Source organism: Odocoileus virginianus, chromosome 26 (assembly GCF_023699985.2).
Source record: "Odocoileus virginianus isolate 20LAN1187 ecotype Illinois chromosome 26, Ovbor_1.2, whole genome shotgun sequence".
Taxonomy (NCBI): domain Eukaryota; kingdom Metazoa; phylum Chordata; class Mammalia; order Artiodactyla; family Cervidae; genus Odocoileus; species Odocoileus virginianus.
The window spans coordinates 46,682,217-46,706,823 of NC_069699.1; the positions used below are offsets into that span (position 1 = coordinate 46,682,217).

Here is a 24,607-nt window from a genome sequence, read left to right on the forward strand (position 1 = left end):
CCATGCTTCCTCCACTGCCTCACAGGGTAAAGAAGCTCATCTTTAGGAGTGACACTGTGCAGATGGAACAGCAAGAAAAAGATGCAATCTGTTCAGATGAGAAATAAAACTCAGGGAAAGAGAAACCACATGAAACCTAGGTCAATTCTGAGCACAAAGTATATATAATAGGAAACTGATATCATTGGATCAAGGTAATAAAGGCCAAAAAAAACCACAAAAAAAAAAAAAAAAAAAACCCAAAGCCAATAAAACTAGGGCAATAGAAAATAGAACTTAAAAACAGGCCAAATTTGGGTTGGATTCCGTGTCACAAGAAATGAATAGCCTGAAATGTTTTATTATGACAGCAAAGTTGTGACTTTAGATTTGTTAAATACTTCAAGTTCATTATAAAATGTTATTGATTCTTGCTTTGCATTTTGGGAAATAACCAGGAAGAAAAGAAAGCTACTAGAAATCTCAGCACCACCATCAATGGACAGAGACTTTCTACCTGATTTTACAACTTTGACCAACACAAACTAGAACTCCTAAAATCTCTATTTAAACTTACCACAACAAAATCAGCTTCCTCTGATTAGTAACTATTTGAAGAAATGAAACTACTTAAGAAACAGTATATGCTTCTGTCTATATCCTATTGTAATAGCAGAAAATTGTTTTGTTATGTCATTTCTTTCAAATGGACTTTCTTGATTAAATTCAGTGACCATCTCACACAAAACATTCTGCTTTTTATAAAGGGCTCTGAATGTTCCTGGGAAACACTGCAGAATAGTAGAAGCAACTAAGGTGCGTTTTCTCACCAAGTATCTACTGCAAACATTCAAATGCATGTCCACAATCAGAAAGGGGCAGCCGTGGAACAAGCATTCTCTCAAGTGTGTTGATTACCTCAACAGAACATTATCAAAAGAGCATCCAGGTGTGTGGAAAGCAAACCCTCTTCATAGCTACCAAAATGAAAAACACAGAGAACTGACACCAAATTGGCAAAGTCCTGAGTTTCCTTTCTGTTCTTAAAGAAGTAACTATTGTGGCCCAGAGGAGCACACAGAATCTGTGTATAGAGAAAGGATTCATGACAACCTTCACAGTTTGCTCAAGGACAGACTTTGATAATAACATCACTGGAAGGAAAAGACAGTCTAGAGGAGACATAAGGGACATCTAGTAGCGCCTCTATACAATCCTGAGATACTACATGTTGACAGTGTACTTTAGATATAGTATTAAATTCACAAGTCCAACACTCAAATTCTTCTGCCTGAAACTTTGGCTGTTAGACAAAAACAGAAATTCAGGGAATTCCCTGGCAGTCCAGTGGTTAGGATTCAGCACTCTTATTGCTAGGATCTGGGTTCAATCCCAGGTCAGAGAACCAAGATTCTATAAGCCATGTAGTACAGCCAAAAGAGAAAGAAGAAAAAAATATTTAATACTTAAAATTTTAAAAATAAACAAATAAAAATTTAAAAGTACCCAATCTTGATCCAAGTCATTTTGTGTGTCCAAGACTCATAGTTGTACTATGAGGATTTTCATAAATTGCCAAAACCTGTGATGATACCAAGTAATATACACACAGCCCTTATTGGTACAAAGCTGTATTCTAAACATTTTATATATATATAGTTAATCCTCACAAGACTATCATATAAGGTAAAGATTATTAACTTTATTTGACCCATCATGGGGAAGCAGTCAAAGAAAGAATAAGTAATTTGCTCAAAATCATTTCAATGGTAAGCAGCAATACAAGGTTTCAAACCCTGGAAAGTTCAGATTCAAACGAGTGCTATTAATCACTGCACTGTAGTAAGTTAACCTGACTTCCAAACTTTACAGAGCCCAATCACAGAAAGGACCCCACAAGTCTAAGCACAGATAAGACTATGCCTATGGTTAAGAAATACTAAAATTTGAGCACAACAGATATTCTGAAATGTCTATGGCAGAACCATTATTGTAAGTGGGCCCAAGTGTGCAAGTTACAAGGCATTCACTCTCTTGAATTGAATATACTGGCTATCAAAATTCTTTTGGAAAAGACAAAAAACCCCAAAGTCCTGTTGTGAATGATGATTATAAAATTACAATGTAAGAGACTTGATATAGTATGTTGAAATATAGTATTTTAAAAACTTTAAAAATGAAACCAATTATATATTATAAACTGTGTACAGAAAAAAGGACTAGAATTAAATACAATGAAGTTGCATCTAACCCAGAGGTTAGAGACCATAGTCTGCATAGGAGATGAAAACCATGCTCTGTCGATACACTCAGACACCTGAAGGTGAAGAACATACCATCTCTCAATATAAGCTAAGCCCAGCACTGACAGTTTCCCTCCAGCGTCGCAAGAGGTCACTTTTCCTTTGGGCTTCCACCAGATGAAGAGGCTGGCTTGCATGTAAGGGCCATATATATGAGAAGCATATCACTTTACATGACAGAATCACAGCCAGCACAGTCAAAGCTCACATTCAGAGGAAGCTGGAGAGACCACCTGAAGCCACAGCCAGGTCACACCCCCACCTCTCATGCTCACTCAATGAGAGGGAAGATGGGGTCCATGTGGGGCGAGGGAAGATGGGGTCCATGTGGGGCGAGGGAGAAGGGTTGAGCAAGCACAGGTGAATATACACAAATTTGAAAATGAGGTACTGTGACACAACTGTACATGAAAATGTTTGCAGTGGTTGTATTGTTATATTGAGATAATTGGGATTTTTTTTTTCTTTAGTTCACAAATGTAATTTTACAATTCACAGAAAGTTCTAGTAGACAAAGATGATGCTCTTCTTGGAGACCTAACTGTTCTGAAGACCACCAACCAACCTTACATTCAGAATTGCTAGGAACCATCTGGAATCATCAAGATGGTAAACTCAGTGTTAACAACCCCACAGGCAGATTCTCACTTAGAAAGAGTAAAAAAGTCTCTTTTATCATCTTTTTCTTCCACAGTCACATGCTGGGAAGAAATCTGGTGAGTTGATGGGTCTCTGTGGCTTATTCAGATGACTATTAAAAAGCATATCTTACTCCATTTTCTAACCTAAATGTATAGATTTCTCACAGAAATGTGAATGCTTCTTAGACTTTTTTTTAAACGCAGAGATGGATGAGAACAAAGCAAAGGAAAGAAATCTATAAATGTAACATTAAATTTTCAGTTCTTTCCATCTTTATTAACCATGTGATTGCCTGTTACCCCAAAAAGTATCTGTGATAAAAGCTAACAGGTGCTTAGGGGAAAGCGAGATACAGAAAACAAAGCCCTGATAAATAATATCCAAACCCGGAATTAATTCTTTAGTCTGTGCCCCTAGAAAAGCTGACTCAGTGATGCTAGCAAACACGGCTCTTGACCATTCAAGACAACTCTTAGTCTAAACCAAGTCCAACTTTCATAACACTTGTACACCAAGATTTTTATTTAGGCAAATGAGATAAGCAGCGCTATATTCAAACTGGTCTAGAAAAACCCAACTAAGCATAAACAAGTCCGGCTGAATTGCCCATTAGGAGAGTACTGGTTGACTAGGAAACAGCCCAGACTGTACATACCAACTATGAAATGTAAAAAAGAATCAAGATTTTAAAGAACACAGGCAGAGAGGAAAAGAAATTTTTAAATGTTATCTGGTATCTTTGAGGAAAAAGAAAACACAGGGATTTCCCCCTGTAAACAAGGAGTATTATTTCTGTGAAAATAAAGCATTATGAATATAAAAAGCAACATGAAAAATCTTAATAGAAATTCAAGAGGGCTTAGTCTTACATTCCTAATTCCACTCTACTGGGAATACAGGTGTTTAGAAGAAAAGTAAAACATTATCAGATTAGAGATGTTACTAAGTCAAACAAAACTGATCCAGATGTCTGAACTCCCATCAAAGGAAGTAACGTGACAGAGAAGGCCTATGTGAAAGTTTCCAACAGGTACTTTGCTCTGTTAAAATCTCAAATTTATTTGAGTATGTACCTGCAGCTTTCATTAGGAAAATATCCAATTTATATGTCAAACTACAATCTGGGAAGAAAGAAATTGGCCCACATGAAATCCATCACTTTGACATCTTAAAGCACTTTCAATTCTCCCCTTCAACCATGCATATAAGGATTGTTGGTTTATAATAGAACACATGAAACACGGAAGATATGTACTTGCTAAATTTTTGAAAACTGCATATGGTTCAGAATTTTATCTAGCGTTCCATCTATACCAACTGGTTATTTTTGATTATATAGATATTTTTGGGGGGTTTGTATTTTCAAGTAGTTTTCAAAATCCAAAATCAATCTTAGGGTCACTTCATCCTGATGATGGTTCTATGGGCCCAGCTTGACAGTTGTTAGAAAATTATCACCCTTATTCAACTCATTTCAATTCCACTGACATTAACAATACTATGTGAGTACAAAGGAGGGGCGTGCCCCAGCCCTCAGAGAGCTGAGTCTAATGGAGGAGTTATGACAAGTAGATAAGCATAGATCACCTCAAAATATTACCTAAATCAAAAAAGGGAACATCTATTCTTTTTTTTTTAAACTATAATTGACAAACAACATTATATTACTTTTGGGATACAACATGATGATCTGATGTATGCATATATTGCAAAAAGATTTCAGTAAGTTTAGTCAACATCCATCAACATACATAGTTACAATTTTTTTTTCTTGTGATGGGAACTTTAAAAATCAACTCTTATACTGTAAAGTAATTAGCCTCCAATTAAAATAAATAAATATTTAAAAAAATCAACTCTTAGAGCAACCTTCAAATACACAATAAGGTACAGTTAACTATAGTCACAACCCTGTATGTTAGATCACGAGGACTTTCTTTTTATCTGGCAATAACTACTCTTTATAGAGCCAATGACTTAGTTCAAATTTTGTTCACTTGAAAACAAACAAAAAAACCTACAGAGTAACCATCAGGAATAGGAATAAGATCTGCTCATGCCACTACCACTGCCACCGCCCCCCTCCCCAAGCTTAGGACACTTTAACCTACCCCTGCTCCAAGCTAAGGACACCCTAACCTAGCAGGAATGGCAAAAGGATCACCCTAGAGAGGCAGCATCAATGCCAAAGCAAACTGCCTGTGCAGAGATGATCCCAGAGAGGTGCCAGACTAAGTGCAGAGGGTCTTTTCATTTCTGTTCTTCCAACACTAGCATAATACCTGCCAGGCGATGGCACTTGTCAATGCCACATCACTTGTAATGAGTATCATCCCCGAAAAAACACACAAGAAAGTAATTTCTACAGTTCTGTACATAAGCAGGAAATATAGCTAATTCACCACTCGCTCTCAGGCAAGACATTTTTCTCTGAGTCTGGGTTATCTCATATGCCAGGTACCAACGATGGTTAACTCTTTTCTAGGGTGGTTTCGGGGGTGCATGAGATAATGTATGTTAGTACTCCTGTGCTTCTATTGCAAAGCACTATTAGGGACTTACCTGGTAGCTCAACTGGTAAAGAATCCGCCTGCAATGCAGGAGACCCCAGTTCAATCCCTGGGTCGGGAAGATCCCCTGGAGAAGGGATGAGCTACCCACTCCAGTTTTCCTGGGCTTTCCTGGTGGCTCAGACAGTAACAAGTCCGCCTGCAATGCGTGAGACCTGGGTTCGATTCCTGGTTGGGAAGATGCCCTGTGGAAGGAATGGCCCACTCCAGTACTCTGGCCTGGAGAATTCCATGGACAGAGGAGCCTGGCAGTCCATGGGGTCGCAAACAGTAGGGCACAACTGAGCAACTTTCACTACTCAATATTAGGAACTAAAGATGGGACAGTTAGTTGTCCCTGTTGGTGCTCAGTCACTAAGCTGTGTCCAACTCTTTGCAACCCCATGGACTGCAGCACGCCAGGCTTCCCTGTCCTTCACCGTCTCCCGAAGTTTGCTCAAATTCATGTCCACTGAGTTGCTGATGTTATCTAACCATCTCATCCTCTGCCACCCTCTTCTCCTTTTGCCTTCAATCTTTCCCAGCATCAGGGTCTTTTCCAATGAGTTGGCTCTTCCCATCACGTGACCAAAATATTGAAGCCTCAGCAACAGTCCTTCCAATGAACATTCAAGGTTGATTTCACCTGCCTGTGTTCCTGCTAAAAATTTCAATGGATAAATTTCCTCACTGATTTCCAGTGTATATTAAAAACATATCTGATTTTCCCACAGGTTCAAAGGTATTTTTATTTTGACTGGGAAGGAAAAATATGGCCCCCACTGCCTTGGTCCTAGTACAAAAAGGACAATTCGCCAACGTCCCAAGGGGCTCTGGGAACATTCCACAAAGATAATGTCTTCTTAGCTGGAAGCTGTTCAGGATGACAGCAGATCACACTAGCCCAGTCACTCACCTATTCCAAAAGTGAACTAGTATCTAGAGAAGTTATTAGACAACTGGCATGCTGTGAGACTCATGTGGACCAGAACATGAGCCTAAGTCATCTCTGACCTATAATAGAGAACTAATGCCCAACTAAAGGCAGCAGGTACCAGCCAGAGGTACCTGTTGAATTTCCATCTGTGGTATCATAGAAAGATATTGGTTTTTGTTCCAGTTTCCTGACACAAAGCTCCTAAAACTCAGAATTTCCTGAGTGTAAGAGTGATGAATCTTTTGTTTTAATGAGATGACTCTTGGTGGGCTCCTAGATAGCTTCAGGATGGCATCTGGTCAACATAAAACCAAGACTTCATTAGAAGCACAGAACTTTCGGCCTCATACCCTAACTTCCAGGGAATGGAAAAGGGAGAGGCAATTGGGTCAATCACCAATGGCTAATGAGTTAATCAATAATGTTTACATAATGCAACTGCCTAAAAACCTCTAAATCATAAGATTTGGAAAGCTTCCAGGCTGGTGAATGTATCTACATTATAGGAGGGCGGTACACCCCCAACTTCATGGGACAGAGACTCTTGCTCTTGGAACCCTTCCAGACCTAAGTGCCTATCTACCTCTTCACCTGGTCCTCTATAAAAAACTGATTATTTCCCTGAGTCCTGTGATCCATTCTAGCCAATTATCAAACCTGAAGAGGGTGTCGGATTATGGGAACCTCCAACAGAAGTGTGGGTAACCTGTGATTGGTATCTGAAGTAAAGGCACCGTTGTGGGACTGAGCCCTTAAACCTGGAGTCTGATGCCAACTCTGGGTAGTTAGTGTCGGAACTGGATTGAATTATAGTCACCCACTTAGTGGCAGAACTGACTGATATCAGGGCTTCCCTGGTAGCTCAGCTGGTAAAGAATCCACCTGCAATGCAGAAGACCCCGGTTTGATTTCTGGGTCAGGAAGATCCACTGGAGAAGCAACAGTCTACCCATGCCAGTCTTCTTGGGCTTCCCTTGTGGCTCAGCTGGGAAAGAATCTCCCTGCAATGCAGTAGACCTGGGTCTGATCCCTGGGTTGGGAAGATCTCTTGGAGAAGGTGAAGGTTACCCACTCCAGTATTTTGGCCTGGAGAATTCCACGGGCTGTATAGTCCATGGGGTTGCAAAGAGTCAGACACAACTGAACGCCTTTCACATAGGAGGAGGAAATAAAATCTCTCATCATCTCTCTGCCTGTATGACACAGAGGCATACACTGTTTTCTGCTGACATCATTCCAGAACATGTTAAGATCTCCATTTCTCAATTTACATGAGGTTTGTCCCCTATGTCAAGTTCAACTGCAAACACCACTGTAATCAGCTAACTTACTGGCAGCACTTGTCCTCCATGCAGCCATTGTAAGATACAGGACTACTCTTAGTTAAGGTTTACCAAAGCTTTTCATCAGATTTGCTTGTACATTGTCAAACATATTCATTGTCTGATAAACTAAGTGAGCACGTTCTAGGACTTGATATTGATCCAAAAGCTAAAATGAAAAAGTTTCATTTTCTAACAAATATAGAATTTTAAGTACTTACACAAATGGAACAGAAAACTTGACTCCCTCAACATAACACCACTGCATATTTTCGGAAACTAAAGTTAAGTCTGTCAAAATTTCTGACAAAAATTTCTTGAGAGGATTTACTCATCCAGTATATTACTTCCAGAGTTAGCACTAATACTTTCAGGCTGAAGAAACACATCACGAATATTATTTAACCTCCAATTCACACATAACCTCACACATTGCTGCCAGGATTTTTGTAGCTTGGAGTGTGAGATAAGATAACAGGACCAATATTTTTTTCTTTGATTTGGAGAAAAACAATCACAGGAAATAATTTGTGACATAAATTCAACTGCAAGGTTACTAGGAAAAACTTAATGAAGCTTAAGCTTCACTCATTAAGCAATGATTTTCCTACCCTGTCGCCATCACTCAGGTACATTTGATTCATTTTTTAAAATGTTACCTAAACAAGGTCCTAAAGGTCCTACTGAATAGCACAGGGGACTATACTCAATATCCTATGATAAATTAAAATGGAAAAGAATATTAAAAAAAAGAATGGCTATATGTGTACAACTGAGTCACTTCGCTAGAAAGCAGAGATTGGCACAACATTGCAAATCAACTATTACTTCAGTTAAAATAAATTTTTTAAAAATGAGGGCAGGAAGAGAAGTGGGCAACAGAGGATGAGATGGTTGGATGGCACCAATGACTCAATGGACATGAGTTTCAGCAAACTGGGAGGTAGTGAAGACAGGGAAGCCTGCTGTGCTGCAGTCCATGGGGAGGCAGAGTCAGACAAGACTTAGCAACTGAACAACAAAGTACTCCAGATCATTTTCAAACTCCCTGAAGGCAAGGCAGCCCTTTCTTAGTAAGAAGAAATAATAGAGACGTTTCCCCCATACCGAAATTGAAACAACCAAGACCTTTAAGGCCTCCAAAGGTCTCCTATACAGAAAACAGCTCCTCTCTGGGAACTTACAAATTCTTACAATCCAACTACATTTTTAGAGGCTGAAAATATTCTTTTTTAAAAAATATGCATTGGAACGTAGGTATAATGAGCCTTCCAGAAAACACACAAAAAAGGCAGGTCTATTTGTACACATTTTTCTCTACTTCTTGTCTGATCATTTCCTATAACACTAATGAAAAGTTGATTAATTTCAGTTCTCTGACACTCAGAGGATGTCACTTTTATTTGATCTCTCTGACTAATCATTACCTTCCTTCAAGCATTCATCCAGCTGAATAAGGATGTTCTCTTACATAACTACAGTAGTGCCAACTTCAGTGAATTTAACACTCATTCACCACTGCTACAATCAATATATGAAACAGTTCCATCATGCCCCTCAATTCACTCATGCCTCCCTCTTACAGTCAACTCCTCCCCCAATACCTTGGCACCACTGTTTTCTATTCCTGTCATTTTCCTTTTTCCAGAACATCATATAAATAGGATCATACAGTATGGAGTCATTTTTAAAATTATGATCAAATACACAAAACATAAAGTGTACAATTCAGTGACATTAAGTACATTCACCATGTTATAGAACCACCACCTCTATCTAGCTCCAGAAGAACGTTTTCATCACTCCCAAAAGGAAATCCCATATCCATTAAGCAGTCACTCCCCATTTCCCTCTTCTCCAGCCCCTGACAACCACCCAATCCACCTCCTGTCTCTATGGATAGGGCTATACTGGATATTTCATATAAATGGAATCAGACAATACTGTGGTCTTTTCTGCCTCACTTCTTTAAGTGAGTATAAAATTTTCAAGGGTCATCCAGGTTGTAGCATGTATCAGTACCCTGTTTCTTTTTATTGCAGTATGTAGCCTTTTGAGCCCAGTTTCACTTAACATAATGTCTCTGAGATCTACCCATCTTGTTATGTGCATGCAACCTGCATGCATAGTATCATCATTTTTGCTGCTGAGTAGTATTCCACAGTATGTATATACCAGAGTTTGTTTGCCCAGTCACCAAAAGACACTTCATTCGTGATACTTTCCCCAGAAATGTAATCATATAAGTCAAGGTATTTTATAATTAATAGGGCTACTATTATATCTGCACTTGGCAATAGAAAAATTCAAATGTACACAACAGGTATACGTTCATTATCCATTATCTGTAATTCCAAAATCTAAATATCCCCTGTCAAGTTTTTCAGTAAATTTTCAGTGAAGTCATTTGGAGATACATCTTGACCTATACTATAGTCTCTTTGTAGTCTTTTTTAAGTCTTCTTAGTGAGAATATTCATTTTCTGCAGAAGTATTATATCTTATACACATTCCACTGGGGGATATAATTCACATATAAGCTATTGGACCACATCACCTTTCTATAATCAGAAAAATTCATAAATTCATCTGACCCTACAGATTTTAGATAAAAGTTGTGGCCCTGTACTTACACAGTTCTAAATGAGACAAAAATTAAGCTGATAATTACTCGAGTCAGTGAAGAGGCATTAAGCTTTTCTGTTACAGACTAGCTGCCCAATACATCAACTACAAGGATGGACGTTACCCCACAACCCCTCTCTTATGAACAACATCCAATCTACATGGTCTGTGCAGGTTATCCTAACCTAAAAACTTGATGGCTGTTTATAAAACACACCATTTCTACTGAAATTCACACATAATCTTTGAACAGGTAAATGTTAAAAGTTCTCAGAATATCTGACTGTCTCAAGATATATCCTTCAGCACTCAGGAAGAGTGCACTGCTGTAAACCCTAAAGTAACCTGTAACGCCACGGGGTCTCCTCACTTGAAAGGAGACCACAGGGGCTCTCCAGATACACTATTCATTCCATGCATACTGGGAACCCATCTGGGCTAGGCAGAGTCAAGAACTGGGGAAACAGGAGGGAAGAAGCCAAACAAGGCTCCTACTGTGACGAAGCTAACTCTCCAAAGAGAGGAATAAACACACAAAACCACTGAGAAAAGTATCTAAGTGATAAACCCTACGATGACAAAAATACGATATAAAATGACAGAGGAATGATTTTAGATTGGATGGTGACTCAAGGCCTCTGAGAGTTGAAACTGAAGCCAAGAACTAAACCCCCAAAGAAAGTGAGAATCAGAGAAGAGCAATGCAAAGGCTGTGACAAAGCAGTAAGTCCACGAGAGCAGGCTCAGGAGGGCTAGAGCAGGTTAAGAAAGGTGAAGCGTGCATGTAATGAGGTCAGACAAAGAGCCAAGGCAGGCTCATGCACGACTGTGTCAAGTCAGAACAAGAAGTTGGGAGTTTCTTTCAACTGAGATGGAAGGGTGTTAAAGGGTTTTAGGGAGAGGAATAACATGACATGACTGATAATTTCAAAAGCGCATTCTACTTGCCATACAGTGATATAATATGGATAATACGGGACTGGTAATCCAATTCTTTCAATTCTTTCATTTTAAGAAGTATATATACATGTGTGTGCGTATGTGTGTATGTGAGCTTATATAAATATGGTGTGTGTGTGTGCACATGTGTGCATGCACTTGTACAAATATGGTGGCTTCTGTGGTAGCTCAAACCAGGTAAAGAATCCGCCTGTAATACAGGAGACATGTGTTTGATCCCTGAGTCAGGAAGATCCTCTGGAGAAGGGAATAGATACCCACTCCAGTACTCTTGCCTAGAGAATTCCATGAACAGAGGAGCCTGGCAGGCTACAGTCTATGGGGTCGCAGAGTCAGACATGACTGAGCAACTAACACGTTCAACATTTCCATATATGCATATGTATTTTTAATACACTATCACTTCATGTATTAAAATGCCAAGAAAAGGCAGAATTTCCTGAAAACTGGTTTTTTCTAAACTACTGTCGTGAATGATTTCACATGTGTATCAATGTCTCTGGTCTGTCAATTATGATTTTAATAGCTGCCAGAGCCAGAAAACTTAAGGACTTCCTCTGTGAACCCTATCAATCAATATAGGTTTTACTCTGCTAATAAATCTGACAATTCATGTAGAAAGTCAATGAGTACTAAAGAAACGAAGAATTAAAATTGCTGTCATTTAAATACCAAGACACATCTTTTTCCTAAACACAAATACTTAATGAAAGTACAGTTCATGAAATAAGATCAAAACTGAAGTTATTGCCCTGTGAGTCAAAAAGCAACTGCAGCCTATAAATTCTATTTTTAATTTCCAAAGTTAATAGTAAATCAGCAAAGTCTGTATGAGACACATACCCATCAACCCAAAAGAGTTGTGTTTGAGAACATACCTACTCTTAGTCATATTTCCACAAATTTAGAGCTGTCATGTTTCAAACAAAGAAATAATTAGCTTTCTGAGAAATAATGCTCCTGAGTTCACTGTCAAATTACAGGAAAACAATTTCTGTACTTAACACAAACACTAGATTATTTCAAGCACCAAAATTTTTGTGGACAGTTTTATTCTATAAAACCAATCAGAAGTAATCTAGTTAACGTGAAAATGTTATTCCATGGTGAACTGTTTAAAGGTAAACTATATACTCAAAAACATGGCTTGCTCTTACTTGAAGAGTTCTTTAACATAAATTACTGAAATTCTAAGACTTGTGAAAAGACTAATGCTCTACTTTCTTTAATTTAAAATAGATCACTTTAAAATTACCTTTATTTGTTTCATATTGGGTAGTCCTAAAAACACTGGTCCAATACCTTCAGTGCTTGACATTTCACTTCTGACTACTTTTTCTATAATAAGATTTGAAGAAACTGACCACATTTGGTACTCTAAGATACTCGGAGGATATTCTGAAAATCTAATCTGTAGAACAGAGGTCAAAAAGAAAGGTCTTCTGGGATCTATTCATGGATTTCAACATAATAGCTGGTGCAGGACTCTGTCCTCAGAAAGACTAAAATCTCAGGAAACCACTCACTTGTACAATTTCTCTGGCAAGTTGAAAATTCCACGTTGAAGCAACGACACGTAAAGTTTTACATATAGTAAGGTAATTAAAATCTTACCCAGCTCAAACAGAAACTTTCCACCACCATGAAGAACATCAGCAGCAAGTTTAATGATTTAATTGCATAACATATATTTGGGGACAAATTCTACAACACTCACTTTGTATCTCATAGGCACTCAGAAGTACTGGAACATACATCCTCATCACCCATGAGTGGACAAACATCCACAAAGAACTACAGTTAAGGGTATAGCTGGCTGTTGTTTGAAGGCATCAACAGGAGGCTTCTGGAAATCTTAATTGTGGTTTCTTAAAAAAAATTTTGAGGAACACAAGATGCAGAGATCTGACAGACTCTTCCTAACCCAAGGCTGCATGCAAGTCATGAAACTCACCTGTGTTATATTCTTTTAACTGCAAGTCCTTCACAGGCATGCCATCAGGAGTCCAAAAGGCGTTAAGAATCTGTAAGAATATGGTATGCACAGTAATGACACACATCATAATCAAATACTAAATATTATATTTCCCCTAGTGGTTTTTATTCTACAAACTTTAAAGCTATGATTACTTTACAAAGTCCAAATTAAGCCAAGTACACTCCAGGCATTCCAAAACTATTCAATGAGTAGAACATAATTACTCAAAAATTCTCAAGTACAAAAAAAAGGCAGAAGAGCATAACCTCAAGAGCTCAAGCTCTGAAATGAAACTGCCAGTATTCCATATCTCTCCTCCTCATGTGCTGTGCAACCTCTCAGCACCCAGAGTCTCATATTCTAAACCTAAGATCATGCAATGAGCTCCTCCCTATCCAGGGCCATGGTCCCTGAACTCCCTCAGCCTGGTCAGTTCTTTTCCCCATTTTCAAATGGACTGTTCTCTCACTTGCATTCAAGCCTGGGCTCAAATGTCACTTCCTCAGTGATGTCTTCTCTACCTACCCAATCTAACACCGCCTATACCCGAGTGACGCTCTAAACCCTTACTATAGTTTTCTTCAAAGCATTCATCACTGCCTGAATTTTTTTCTCTGCTTATTCTTTTTACTATCCATGGAAGCAGTGACTTTATAATGTTCACTACTGTATCACTCAGTGCCTAGAACACTGCCTGGCATACAAAGGTGCTTCATTTTTGAATGAATGAATAAAAGAGTACCTGTTTCATAGGATGTTGTGATAAATAAATGAACTAATGCTTTTAAGTATCACACAATGCCTAGCACAGAGTAAAGCTCTGTTTGCTCTGGTGGCTGTATATTCTGACCAAATTCTTCCTTAAGGTCATCCATAATTTAGTTACCAAGTTCCTTAACATTGAGGAGTTAGGCAGTTCTCAGTTTTTACTACTAAAAATAAACAGCATCTTTATGTAAGCACTCCAACCCTCCTCCCTCCCACTTGGATTATCCCCTCAAGGATGATTATCAGGTCTGAGGACAACAATCACTTGCCATATATATATATATAGAGAGAGAGAGAGACAGACATATATATATATATATATATATATATATATATATATATACACACACACACACACATATATATATATTACAAACCTCACCTCAGTGAGTACTCAATAACTGGTGAAATATGAATGATCTCTATGGGTTATACTAAAGCTACTTTCCTGGTTTAGCTACTGCTCTATAGATGGGGGAAGGCTGGGTGAACGATAACCAAGGTTTCCCTGAGGATTTCTAGAACCTTCCTGTGAATCTACAATTTCTCAAAATAAAGTCTTTAAAATTTTTTAACTGACCAAAAAAAAAAAAAAAAAAAAGGAAAGAGAAAAAAGAACAAGAGCCTTACCTCTTCCTTTGTGGCATTTTCAGGCACCCCATTTAATCGAATAAGCTTGCTTGGTTTCTCCTCACTTGGGCCAGTCCTATAATCTTGATCCTTGAATCCAAAGCAAAAAAACTTTATTTCAGAAAAAAATACATGTTAATGTGCAAAATGAAACAACATGAAATACAGGTACTCAGGATAAAAAATATTGAAATGACTTGCATCATATGAAGATATAAAAAGTTATAATTGCCTCTTTTTCTGAGTTCCAAAATTTGATTTTTTTTTAAAGTGGGATCTTACTTTCCCAACCAAGGACTGAACCTGGTCCCTGGCAGTGAAAAGGCAGAGTCTTAAGCACTAAACCACCAGGGAATTCCCCCCAAATTTTATTTCAAATCATTAGAATATTAAGTGTTCTAAGATCCATGCTCATTGCAGGAATTTTGAAATAGTAAAGCAGAAAATGAAGAGAAACAACATTGAAAAGGGCTTTCACAAACAGGAAAAAAAAAAATCAACTAGATTCTCAAAACTAGAATTTTCTTTTCCTGAATGAGAAAACAGCACATAAATAAAATCAGATGTCATTTATCAAAGATGTCAACTATAAACAATCCCCAGAACAAAATCAAAAGGTGTCATCTGATGATATAACTTATATAACTTAACAGTACAAAATCAGAGAAATCTGCATTTTCCATATGCACAAAAGTTTCAGCTCTGATTCTCCTCCATTTCAAGTTATAAAAAGGGTTTAACCTTTAGGAAAAAAGTCTCCTACAACTGCTTGACCACACCTACTGTCTGAGCATAATTACAAATAGTTCCTCTTTTACTCTTGAAAGTGTCCTGACTTGAGTAATAAATTATATGGCCATCCAGTTCTAACATTTTTAAAATCCATTTTTTAACCAAATATATAACCAGCTTGTCTTAGAATTACTGCCCAAAATAACAGAAACTGCAATAGAGATGGGTAACACCTATTTTTAAAGGTAATGTTTTCAATGTCCAAATGCAAACATAATTCTAAGATTACATGTACATTAGATTACATATTAGGCATATAGAAAATCAACATTTAAGTCAATTAAGTTAGCTTCAATATTTGCAACATTAACGCTGCCTCCTCCTAACTATGTATTTTCTATCTCTTATCCTACTAGGTATTTTCTAAATGATTTTAAGTAAGAAAATGAACCCCAACAGCCACAAGGCCTGACTATGTAAAGGACGAGAGAACCAACTCCCAAAGACAAATACTTTCAAACTAAATTATCCCAAGGCATTTAAATCGTTATCATCAAGCAAGATAATGAAGAGATACACATCAAAAATATGATCTGAACTGAGGGCCCTTTCTCTAGGGATGTACACTCCACTCGTGACTACAAATCTTGCTTTTTAATGGCTGTATTTACAAAGTAAGACCCAGGGCTAACGGACTCTATACTTCATCCTTCAGAAAAGTCTTATGAAGAAGCAAAACTCAACAAAGCAATCCAGGGCTTCCCTGGTGGCTCAGTGGTAAAGAATCCACCTGCCAATGCAGGAGACATGGGTTCAATCCCTGATCTGGGGAGATCCCACATGCCACAGAGCAACTAAGCCCATTCGTACAACTGCTGAGTCTGTGCTCTAGAGTCCGGCTTGCTGTTGCTGCTAAGCCACTTCAGTCGTGTCCGACTCTGTGCGACCCCATAGATGGAAGCCCACCAGGCTCCCCCATCCCTGGGATTCTCCAGGCAAGAATACTGGAGTGGGTTGCCACTGCCTTCTCCAGAGCCCGGCAGCCCCAACTAAAGAGTAGCCCCCGCTCTCCTCAACTAGAGAAAAGTGACAAAGACCCAGCACAACCAATAAATAAGTAAATAAATAAAATCTTAAAAGACAAAACAGTAGTCCACTCAACTAACATACCTGAAGGTCCCGTTGGGCATCTTGGGAAGTTCTGCCCTCGGGAAAAGACTTGCTCTGGCCATAGCCAAATATCTGGCTTCCGGGCAGTCTGTGATCCACATCACAGTACTCCATGCTTCTGTAATCAGTGTCCTGACGGCCAAGAAAGTCCAGACCACCTTCTTCTTTAAACATACCAGCATCCGAGCTCTGTTGTTCACCTCCAGAATGCTGTGACTTGTCCTGGTCTTGAAGAGGACTTTGGCTGTTCTGAAAGTCTGGTGGAGATGCATGGTCAAAGGCTACACCTTGTTTTTCTCCTTCTCCTGTTTCTGAATGCTCAAATTCTCCCTTCTGAATGCCAAAAGCAGGTCTTTCCGTTGTATGGTCATGTGCAGATTCTTCTCTCTTGTTCACATTCATACCAGAATGTTCTCTGTTTTGTGTGGAGGGCTGAACGTAATCCAAAATATCTGGATCCGCAGAGGGCATCTCCCTATCTTTAAATTCCATACACGTTCCCCCCTCTCTGCTCCTAAAATCCTGATCAGTCCTGGATCGGTGTCTACCTCTGAAATCTGCATGTGGTGTATTCCTGTCCCTAAAGTCTAGATCACTAGTACCTGAACCTCGGCCTCTGAAGTCCACCTGGGTTCCGTCTTTGTCCCTGAAGTCCAAATCAGATACATCTCTATTCCTAAAATCAGAACGGGACTGATCTCTGGCCCTGAAATCCAAATCTGATACATCCCTTCCCCTAAAATCTGCATGGGCTCCATCCCGCCCTCTAAAATCTAAGTCGTAAGTGCCCCGGCCCCTGAAGTCAGGAGGAGGAGCATCCCTACCTCTAAAGTCACCAGTATGAGCCTCCCTGTCTCTGTAGTTCATGTGAGATGTCTCCCTGCCTCTGTAGTCCAGAGAAGTACTGTCTCCACCCCGATAGTCCATAGGTGGCCCTTCTCTATCCCGAAGGTCCCCAGAATGGATGTCCCTACCTCTGAAGTCCAACTGCGATGAATCTCTGCTCTGGAAATCAGAAGATGAAAAATCTCCCCCCCTGAAATCATGTCCATGGCCCTCCCCTCCTCGATAGTCACCATGCTGTCCGTCTCTAGCTCCATAGCTGAAAGAATGCTCCTCTACATTTGCAAAGGGAGGCCCCGAATGCCCCTGGAAATCAAAGGGAAGTGAATCTCTGCCAGGAAAGTTGCCAGAGTGTCTCTCTTGAGCATGACTCTTAAGGGGAGGAGGAGGATAATCCCTGTTCCACCCGGGAGCAAACCTTTCTTCTTGGCTCCCACTGTAGAAACAAAGACAGTGTTATTCATATTGTCCAGAGAGTTTGAAATCTACACACCAGCATATTCTTCTCTAATCACAGCACATTCTTCTGTAAACATTTTTTTTTTTTGGCAGAGTTCTGTAACAAGGTCCTAGATCTGCAGAAAACAGCAATGTTTTGCTATTTTAAGACGAAGTGGCGGAGTTAACTTTTAAGTTCCCATTTCAGAACACGAGGAAAGTCAACACAAGGTTTTCAACATGACTGCTGCAGAAAAAGCTTTCACCCAGTCCTGCAACAGGGAAAATCCGCAACACCAGATAAGCTAGCAATGGTGACACTCTACAAAAATTTCCATTTCCTACAGCCAGGGAACTTAGAATTCCAAGATCAACACGATGATTCCTATACATCAGAAAAATCAATGCGCTGTAAATTTTATACAGTAGGTTTCAGGACGTGTCTTTCTCATTGGTGCAAGCAAGAGTAACATTCCAAAATATCTGATTGACAGCTACAGAGTGGACACCACCCAATCAGAACGGATGAAGGCCCCAAATGAAGATAACACTAGCTGTAAGCCACTAGTTGGAGTACACTAGCGTTCACCAGTTGAGCATCACCTCTGGCTGCATCTAAACCCCGGTTCCACAGTGGCGCCACCTAGAAGCGCTCTCACCTGGGTCCTATTATTATAACTACTCAAAGGTATCTCAGAAGGCAGCATGAATCATGCCACATAGCATGTGTAAGTTGACCAAACCAAGCAACAGCATCCAGGAGCTTAATGCTGAAAGGGACCCAGAGAGAGCATTAGGCTTTCATGCTTTATCCCCAGGTCCCAAACAAGCTGATTTTTTAGATTCTAATGCCTCATCTAATTTTTCATGGTAATATAATATATTTTAAAACATAGTATTAAATTCACATTCTCAGTTTACAGGACTCAAGACATGAATGAGAACTGGCCCTATCTTTCACACTACCTAGCTCCAGACCATTTTATATGTTTTGACTTTGGTAAAAGACAGGGAATTTAAATATGCAATTAGGTACCTAGGATCCTGAGCTTGAAGGGGAGAGGAGGGCATGAAAAAGGAAAACATAAAACGATCTGAATGGTTACCTACTATTCAGCAGCAAAACAAAAGTATTAAGAGATCAAGTTCCACTCAGTTCTCTCCTCTCAGAAAATATAGGTTCTATTATATGACCCTTCTGAACTCGGACTACAGTGCTATAGAAAGACTCAACAGACAACTGCTTCTGGGTCACTCAGTTCAAGAGCAACAGTTACAATGCCAAACCCTTTCCTGGAGTAATAGAAATTTAACAGTAGTAACCCAAACAGTAGAATGATGCATATTTAATAGATTTTCAGAACATAACTTCCATTAGCTTCATTAACACAAAAATATTAACATTATTTATGTGTATGGGGTTCATCATAAGAGAAGCAAGTTTAAATGTGCTTCATAAATTATACAACTTAACACTAAAATTAAGACACTACCACTAGTTCTAGTGTCACCCATATTTAAAATCATTCAGATCCTAATAGTTAGCTTGTAGGAAGACTTAAGCCTAAGGAGACATTCATGGGCTCAGTGCTGAGCTATCTAAATCTACATGTTCTCTGACCAAAACACATACAACACTGTCTTTGAATACTACCCTAAAGATTACCTTACCAGGTAAAACTGAAATCAAATACATCTACAGTAAACACTACACTAGGGTTCTCAGAACTGTATTTTATGTAGATTATTCAAGAAACAGTTCTACTAGTTATGAAACAGCAGTGGCTATGAAAATCATTTTCAACCAAATTTTTAAGACAAGTTGTTAAAATAAATACAAAATCATTTTCCTGCAAGATACCTTTTTCACCCAAATTAGTCCCCTCCCAAAAGTTATGCTATGTAAAGTATGTCTCTCTCCAATCAAAGACCTTAAAAAATGGTATGTATTGACTTATATTTAAACTAAAATTAAGGTGGGGAAATACAATTTATATAATAAATTCAAAGAAAAAAATGTTCTGAAAAAAATTTTTCAGTGAGACAATAGAGCTAAAGTTATTTTTTTAGCTCTGAAGGCTTAGTGTAAACAGCCTTACACAGAAAATAATTATCCATAAATATAAGTAAAAGGATAGATTTTTAAACATTAAAGTACAAACCCACTAATCTAGACTAGGGATCTGCAAATTTCTTCCATAAAGAGTCAGACAGTAATTACATTAAGCTTTACAGTTTCTGTCACAACTATTCAACTCTGTCCCTGCAACATGAAAGCAACTACAGACAATTTGTAAACGAATGATCAGGGCTATGTTCCAGTCAAACAAAAACAAGCTGCAGTCTGTTGACCACTGATCCAGACCTTAATTTTTTTAAAGGATAAACATAACCAGCAGCACTACCGCTGCTTTAAAGATTGCTAAGCAGAAAGTAAAGATCCCTTTATTCACAAAACTAGCTTTACTAACTGTTACATGGATTTTTTTTTTCATGGGTTTATTTCTAAACTTACTTTTCTACCTAAATTTTCCATGGGAGCCCCAAACTTCAGAATAATAAAATAACTGTTGAATTTGCACAGGAAGATCCTGCAGACTGCCAGTCCAAAAGGAAACTTACTTGTAACAAAAGTTTCAATTGGAGCATAATATTTTTCTTGACCATGCTGCAGAGGCTTGTGGGATTTTAGTTCCCTGACCAGGGACTGAACCCAGGCCCCTGGGAGTGAGAGCATGGAGCTCTAACCATTGGACTGCCAGGGAATTCCCTGGAGCATAAATATTTTTTAATGTATAACTTTAAAAGTAAGATTTCTTTGCCATACACAAACTACAGCCATAAGTCACATCCCTATAGCATTTCATTAATTGTGAACACAATGCAAAAGTTTTCAAAATATCATCATCAGTGTTTATTACACTGACTATAAAAAATTCACTCCCTATAAATCTATAATATAATTCATTTACAACTATTAATGGTACCACCTTCTCCACTTATTGATAATATAATTCATTTTATTGAATTATAAATTCAATAAAATTTACATAATTTTATTGTATAGAAAGAATGTAATTCATTCTCCAGACAAATCTGTAATATAATTCACTTACAACTATGAATAGTACCACGTTCTCCTCTTATCTTTGTACCAAGTAACCCCTAAAATTGTAATGCAGCTTAGGAAACTGCATCAAGTAAATAGTTTTTCTTTCTCACAACTATTTCTGGTGGCTGAAATACAACATGTCATAGGAAGGACAGAGCTCTGGATTCTAGACATAATTACCAAACTTAATGAAACATTCACATTCATTTATAAACACTTATATACATTTTTACTTATACATTTTTCCTTATTAGTTGAGTACATATTACTTTACTAAAAAAGATAAAAAATTTTTTTAAAAACTGGGGGGAAAAAAAAAGAAAAAACAAACAAACAAAAAAAAGAAAACAAAACAAAAACTGGGGGATTTTTGGTTAATATTTTTAAAATGCTAATACACCAAAAAAAAATAAATAAATAAATAAATAAATAAATAAAATGTTAATACACAAAATACTTGGAAGGGTAGGTATTCACCCTCATGATCACTCTAGAAATGACTAGAAAAATTTTAAGTAGTTTCTATTTTTAAAAATCAGGGAAAAAAAATCAAAAGCTATTTCTACACAAAGAAAATAATCCCTCTTTATAGTAGGCCATAAATATTATACAGATCTACAATGTTATAATAGACACTTCAATATTCAAATTTTAAGACTTACCGAAAAGGTCCTGTTCTGTTAGCAGATCGAGAATCCCCCCACATCTCTTTCTATGTCAAGAGGGCCCAAAAAGTAGATCTTTTAGCTACCAAACTCTGGTTATAGCAGTACCTGTACAAAACAAACCACAATAAATGAGTATGTGAGTATATGAAGTAAAGACTAAACCAATTTCCTCCTGTTTGGCTTATCAGGGACCACATCAGCAAGGGTATTTTTAGAAGTCACTTTTAAACATTTACATATTAATTTACAGCAACAAAAACACATTTTAAATTTAAATTTAAAAAAGGGCATCATCAATCTCTCAAAGTACTAAGAATGCTTCATAAAACATTAATTAAATTTTCCAGCACCCATTCTATATTCTTTTTTGGAAACAGCACCTTACTATGTTTTATTTACTACCCTCAGTCCACATGGCTGATCCTATACTATTCAGCCTGGCTAATCAGAACAGTCTATTACCACAGTGATTGCTCTGAAGATGAGCACGTAACCTAAGACTAAGAAGTCCTCATAAGACCTGCACTCCAGCTACCAAAAAAGAGGCAAACTTTTTTTTGGTCACACGGCACCGCCTGTGGCATACCAGTTCCCCATCTGAACCCTAGCCTAGGCAGTGAAGAGCCAAGTCCTGACCACGGGATCACCAGGGAATTCCCAAAAGGAGGCAAACTTTTATGACCTTGGATTTGGCAATGGTTTCTTACCATGACAAAAGAAAAAACAGATAAAGTAGACTTGATCAAAACTGAAAACTTTTCTGCATCACAGTACACTATCAGGAGAGTGAAAACACAACCCACATCAACAAAAACAGCAGACTATGAAATTTCAAAGCCTTCTTCCTCCACAGAAACATTAAAAAACAAGCAGTCTGAACCAACTTTGTCCAGCCTTTAGAAAACAGTCAAAGCTTTATGATGACCAAATGAATGCTCAATGAAAAAACAGTCATTCTCAAAATAATCAGAAAGTTTTGGGTGATCCCTGACCCACCCCTCACCCCAGCATGGCAGTGGTTTGTCTTGAAGCAGTGGCAGCCCACTTTCCCAGCTCCCTCCCTTAAATCAAAGGGAAAGGTGATTTGTAAATTACTATGTACTTCTGTTCTAGCAATGTTCTTTTCTGTATGGGGGAGAGGCTAAAGGACTGATGCAAAGTACTTGCCTCTGTTTTACCTAACAGAACTCTGGTGGGGGAAGCGGCGGGCACTGCTAATAAAACTAAAAAGCAGACTATAGACTCAGATATGGGAGAAGTCGTGGTGAAAATACTGTGAGAAGTTACAATTTCCAAGGCAATATAGATATGAAAAAATTCAGAATGCAACAAGCATACCCAGACAAGACACTTGAGTTCACCTGGACTTACATCCTAGTTTTACTCACCACAGGGCCCCTTCTACGTATTGCTGTGCTGCATCTATTGGGGGTGGGATCTAGGAAGCTGAGCTGGCAGGCCTTGTCTGAGGGTTCAGATCTTGGTGGTGGTAGTAAATAGGCAAATAAGAGTTTTGATGGTTGAAATGAAAAGTAACTCCACATGGACAGTGGGTGAACAGGGGTCATTCTCCAAGAGACAACAAGCATCACATTAAGCTATGGACTACAATCCAGTGATGCACTTCTCATGGATTCCTTTAATTTTCAGCTTTACAAGCACACTCCCCCAGAATATAAAGAAAGGCTTTGGTTTCTTGGAAACCAACCAATGGGTGTGGGAATAAAGCCTCCCCATTGTAGGTCAGCAGCCTTTAAGGTTAGAACCATGATATCAGATGACTCTTTTTGAGCTTCCTCTGCCTTTGATTCTTAATTAATAAAAAATTCTTGGCAAATACTTTGCTTCGGGTCCATCCTGCACAGGTCCAAGAAATCAACCTCGTTAACAGCATAATATCAAAACCCGGGGCCATCCCTCTCAAGTCATGACCTAAGTTCCAAAGGCCAACAAAGCAGAACTGGGGGTCCCATTCCATTAGTTTTAGCTGTGGTATACAGCAGGCCTGTACCTGCTTTAAGCACTCTAATTTTTCTGAAGTAAATGCTTTGGAGCAAACAGGACACTCAGCTATAGCATCAAGGAGGCATGACAGGCAGGGATTGGTGTGAGCATCTACCCAACCAAGATCCAACTATGAGTTTTTAAACAGCAGAAATTTTAATATGCCCTTTGGAGCTAGAACTAGTGGCTGCTGGAAGTACCCTTGCCCCCATCCCCTACAAATTCTCATTAAAAAAAAAAAAGTTAAATGTATTCATTTCAGTTACCCAGCCTTGAAAAGACTGCTCCTCAATTATGATAGTGGTTTTTCAGGCTTCCTCTCCAGAACCATGCTTTGCTTACCATCATACCACATTCAAAAATTAAGATTGAAAGTGGATCTACATAAATGTAGAAGCTAAAACTATAATGCTTCTAAAAGAAAACATAGGGAATTCCCTGGTGGTCCAGTGGTTAAGACTTGGCACTTTCACTGAGGTAGCCCAAGGTCAATCCCTGGTTGAGGAATAAAGATGTCAAAAGCCAGATGGCCAAGGAAAAAAAACAACAACAACCATTGAGATGGTATCAGCAAAGACTTCTATAAAGGAACCAGAAAGCATTAATCATAAAGAAAAATATTAAAGTTAAAATCTGTTCTTCAAAAGACACTGAAAAATGAATAGGTAAACTACACAACAGGGAGTAAATATTTATAACACATGTCTGACAAATGCTCACTATTACTAGCCATAAGGAAAATGGATTAAAACCACCGATACACACCCACTAGAACAGTTAAAATTAAAAAGACTTACAAAATCAAATACACAAGGATTTCCAGCAATCAGACCTCATACACTACTTAAAAGACCACAAATTGGTACAACCAGTTTAGAAACTTGTCTGAGAAATATCACTCATGACCCAGCAACTGAACTTCTAAGTGTCTGCTTAAGATACATGAA

The 24,607-nt window shown here is 38.4% G+C and overlaps 1 protein-coding gene across 7 annotated transcripts in view; it reads right to left on the reverse strand.

Moving 5' to 3' along the window:
- The window catches only part of RBM6 (RNA binding motif protein 6), an 83,546-nt gene that overhangs the window by 49,443 nt on the left and 9,496 nt on the right, over positions 1–24,607 (reverse strand). For 3 of the 7 annotated variants that reach the window (XM_070456050.1, XM_070456051.1, XM_070456053.1), the window contains 4 exons: positions 21,651–21,761; positions 16,596–17,874; positions 14,694–14,783; positions 13,272–13,341 (listed from right to left, as the gene is read on the reverse strand). In XM_070456050.1, coding sequence (XP_070312151.1) covers positions 13,272–13,341; positions 14,694–14,783; positions 16,596–17,874; positions 21,651–21,694 — 1,483 coding nt within the window. In that variant the 5' untranslated portion in view covers positions 21,695–21,761. Of the gene's footprint in view, positions 1–5,486; positions 5,506–13,271; positions 13,342–14,693; positions 14,784–16,595; positions 17,893–21,650; positions 21,762–24,607 lie in introns of those variants that run through there. The other 4 variants (XM_070456052.1, XM_020915923.2, XM_020915922.2 and 1 more) reach the window with 4 other exon arrangements.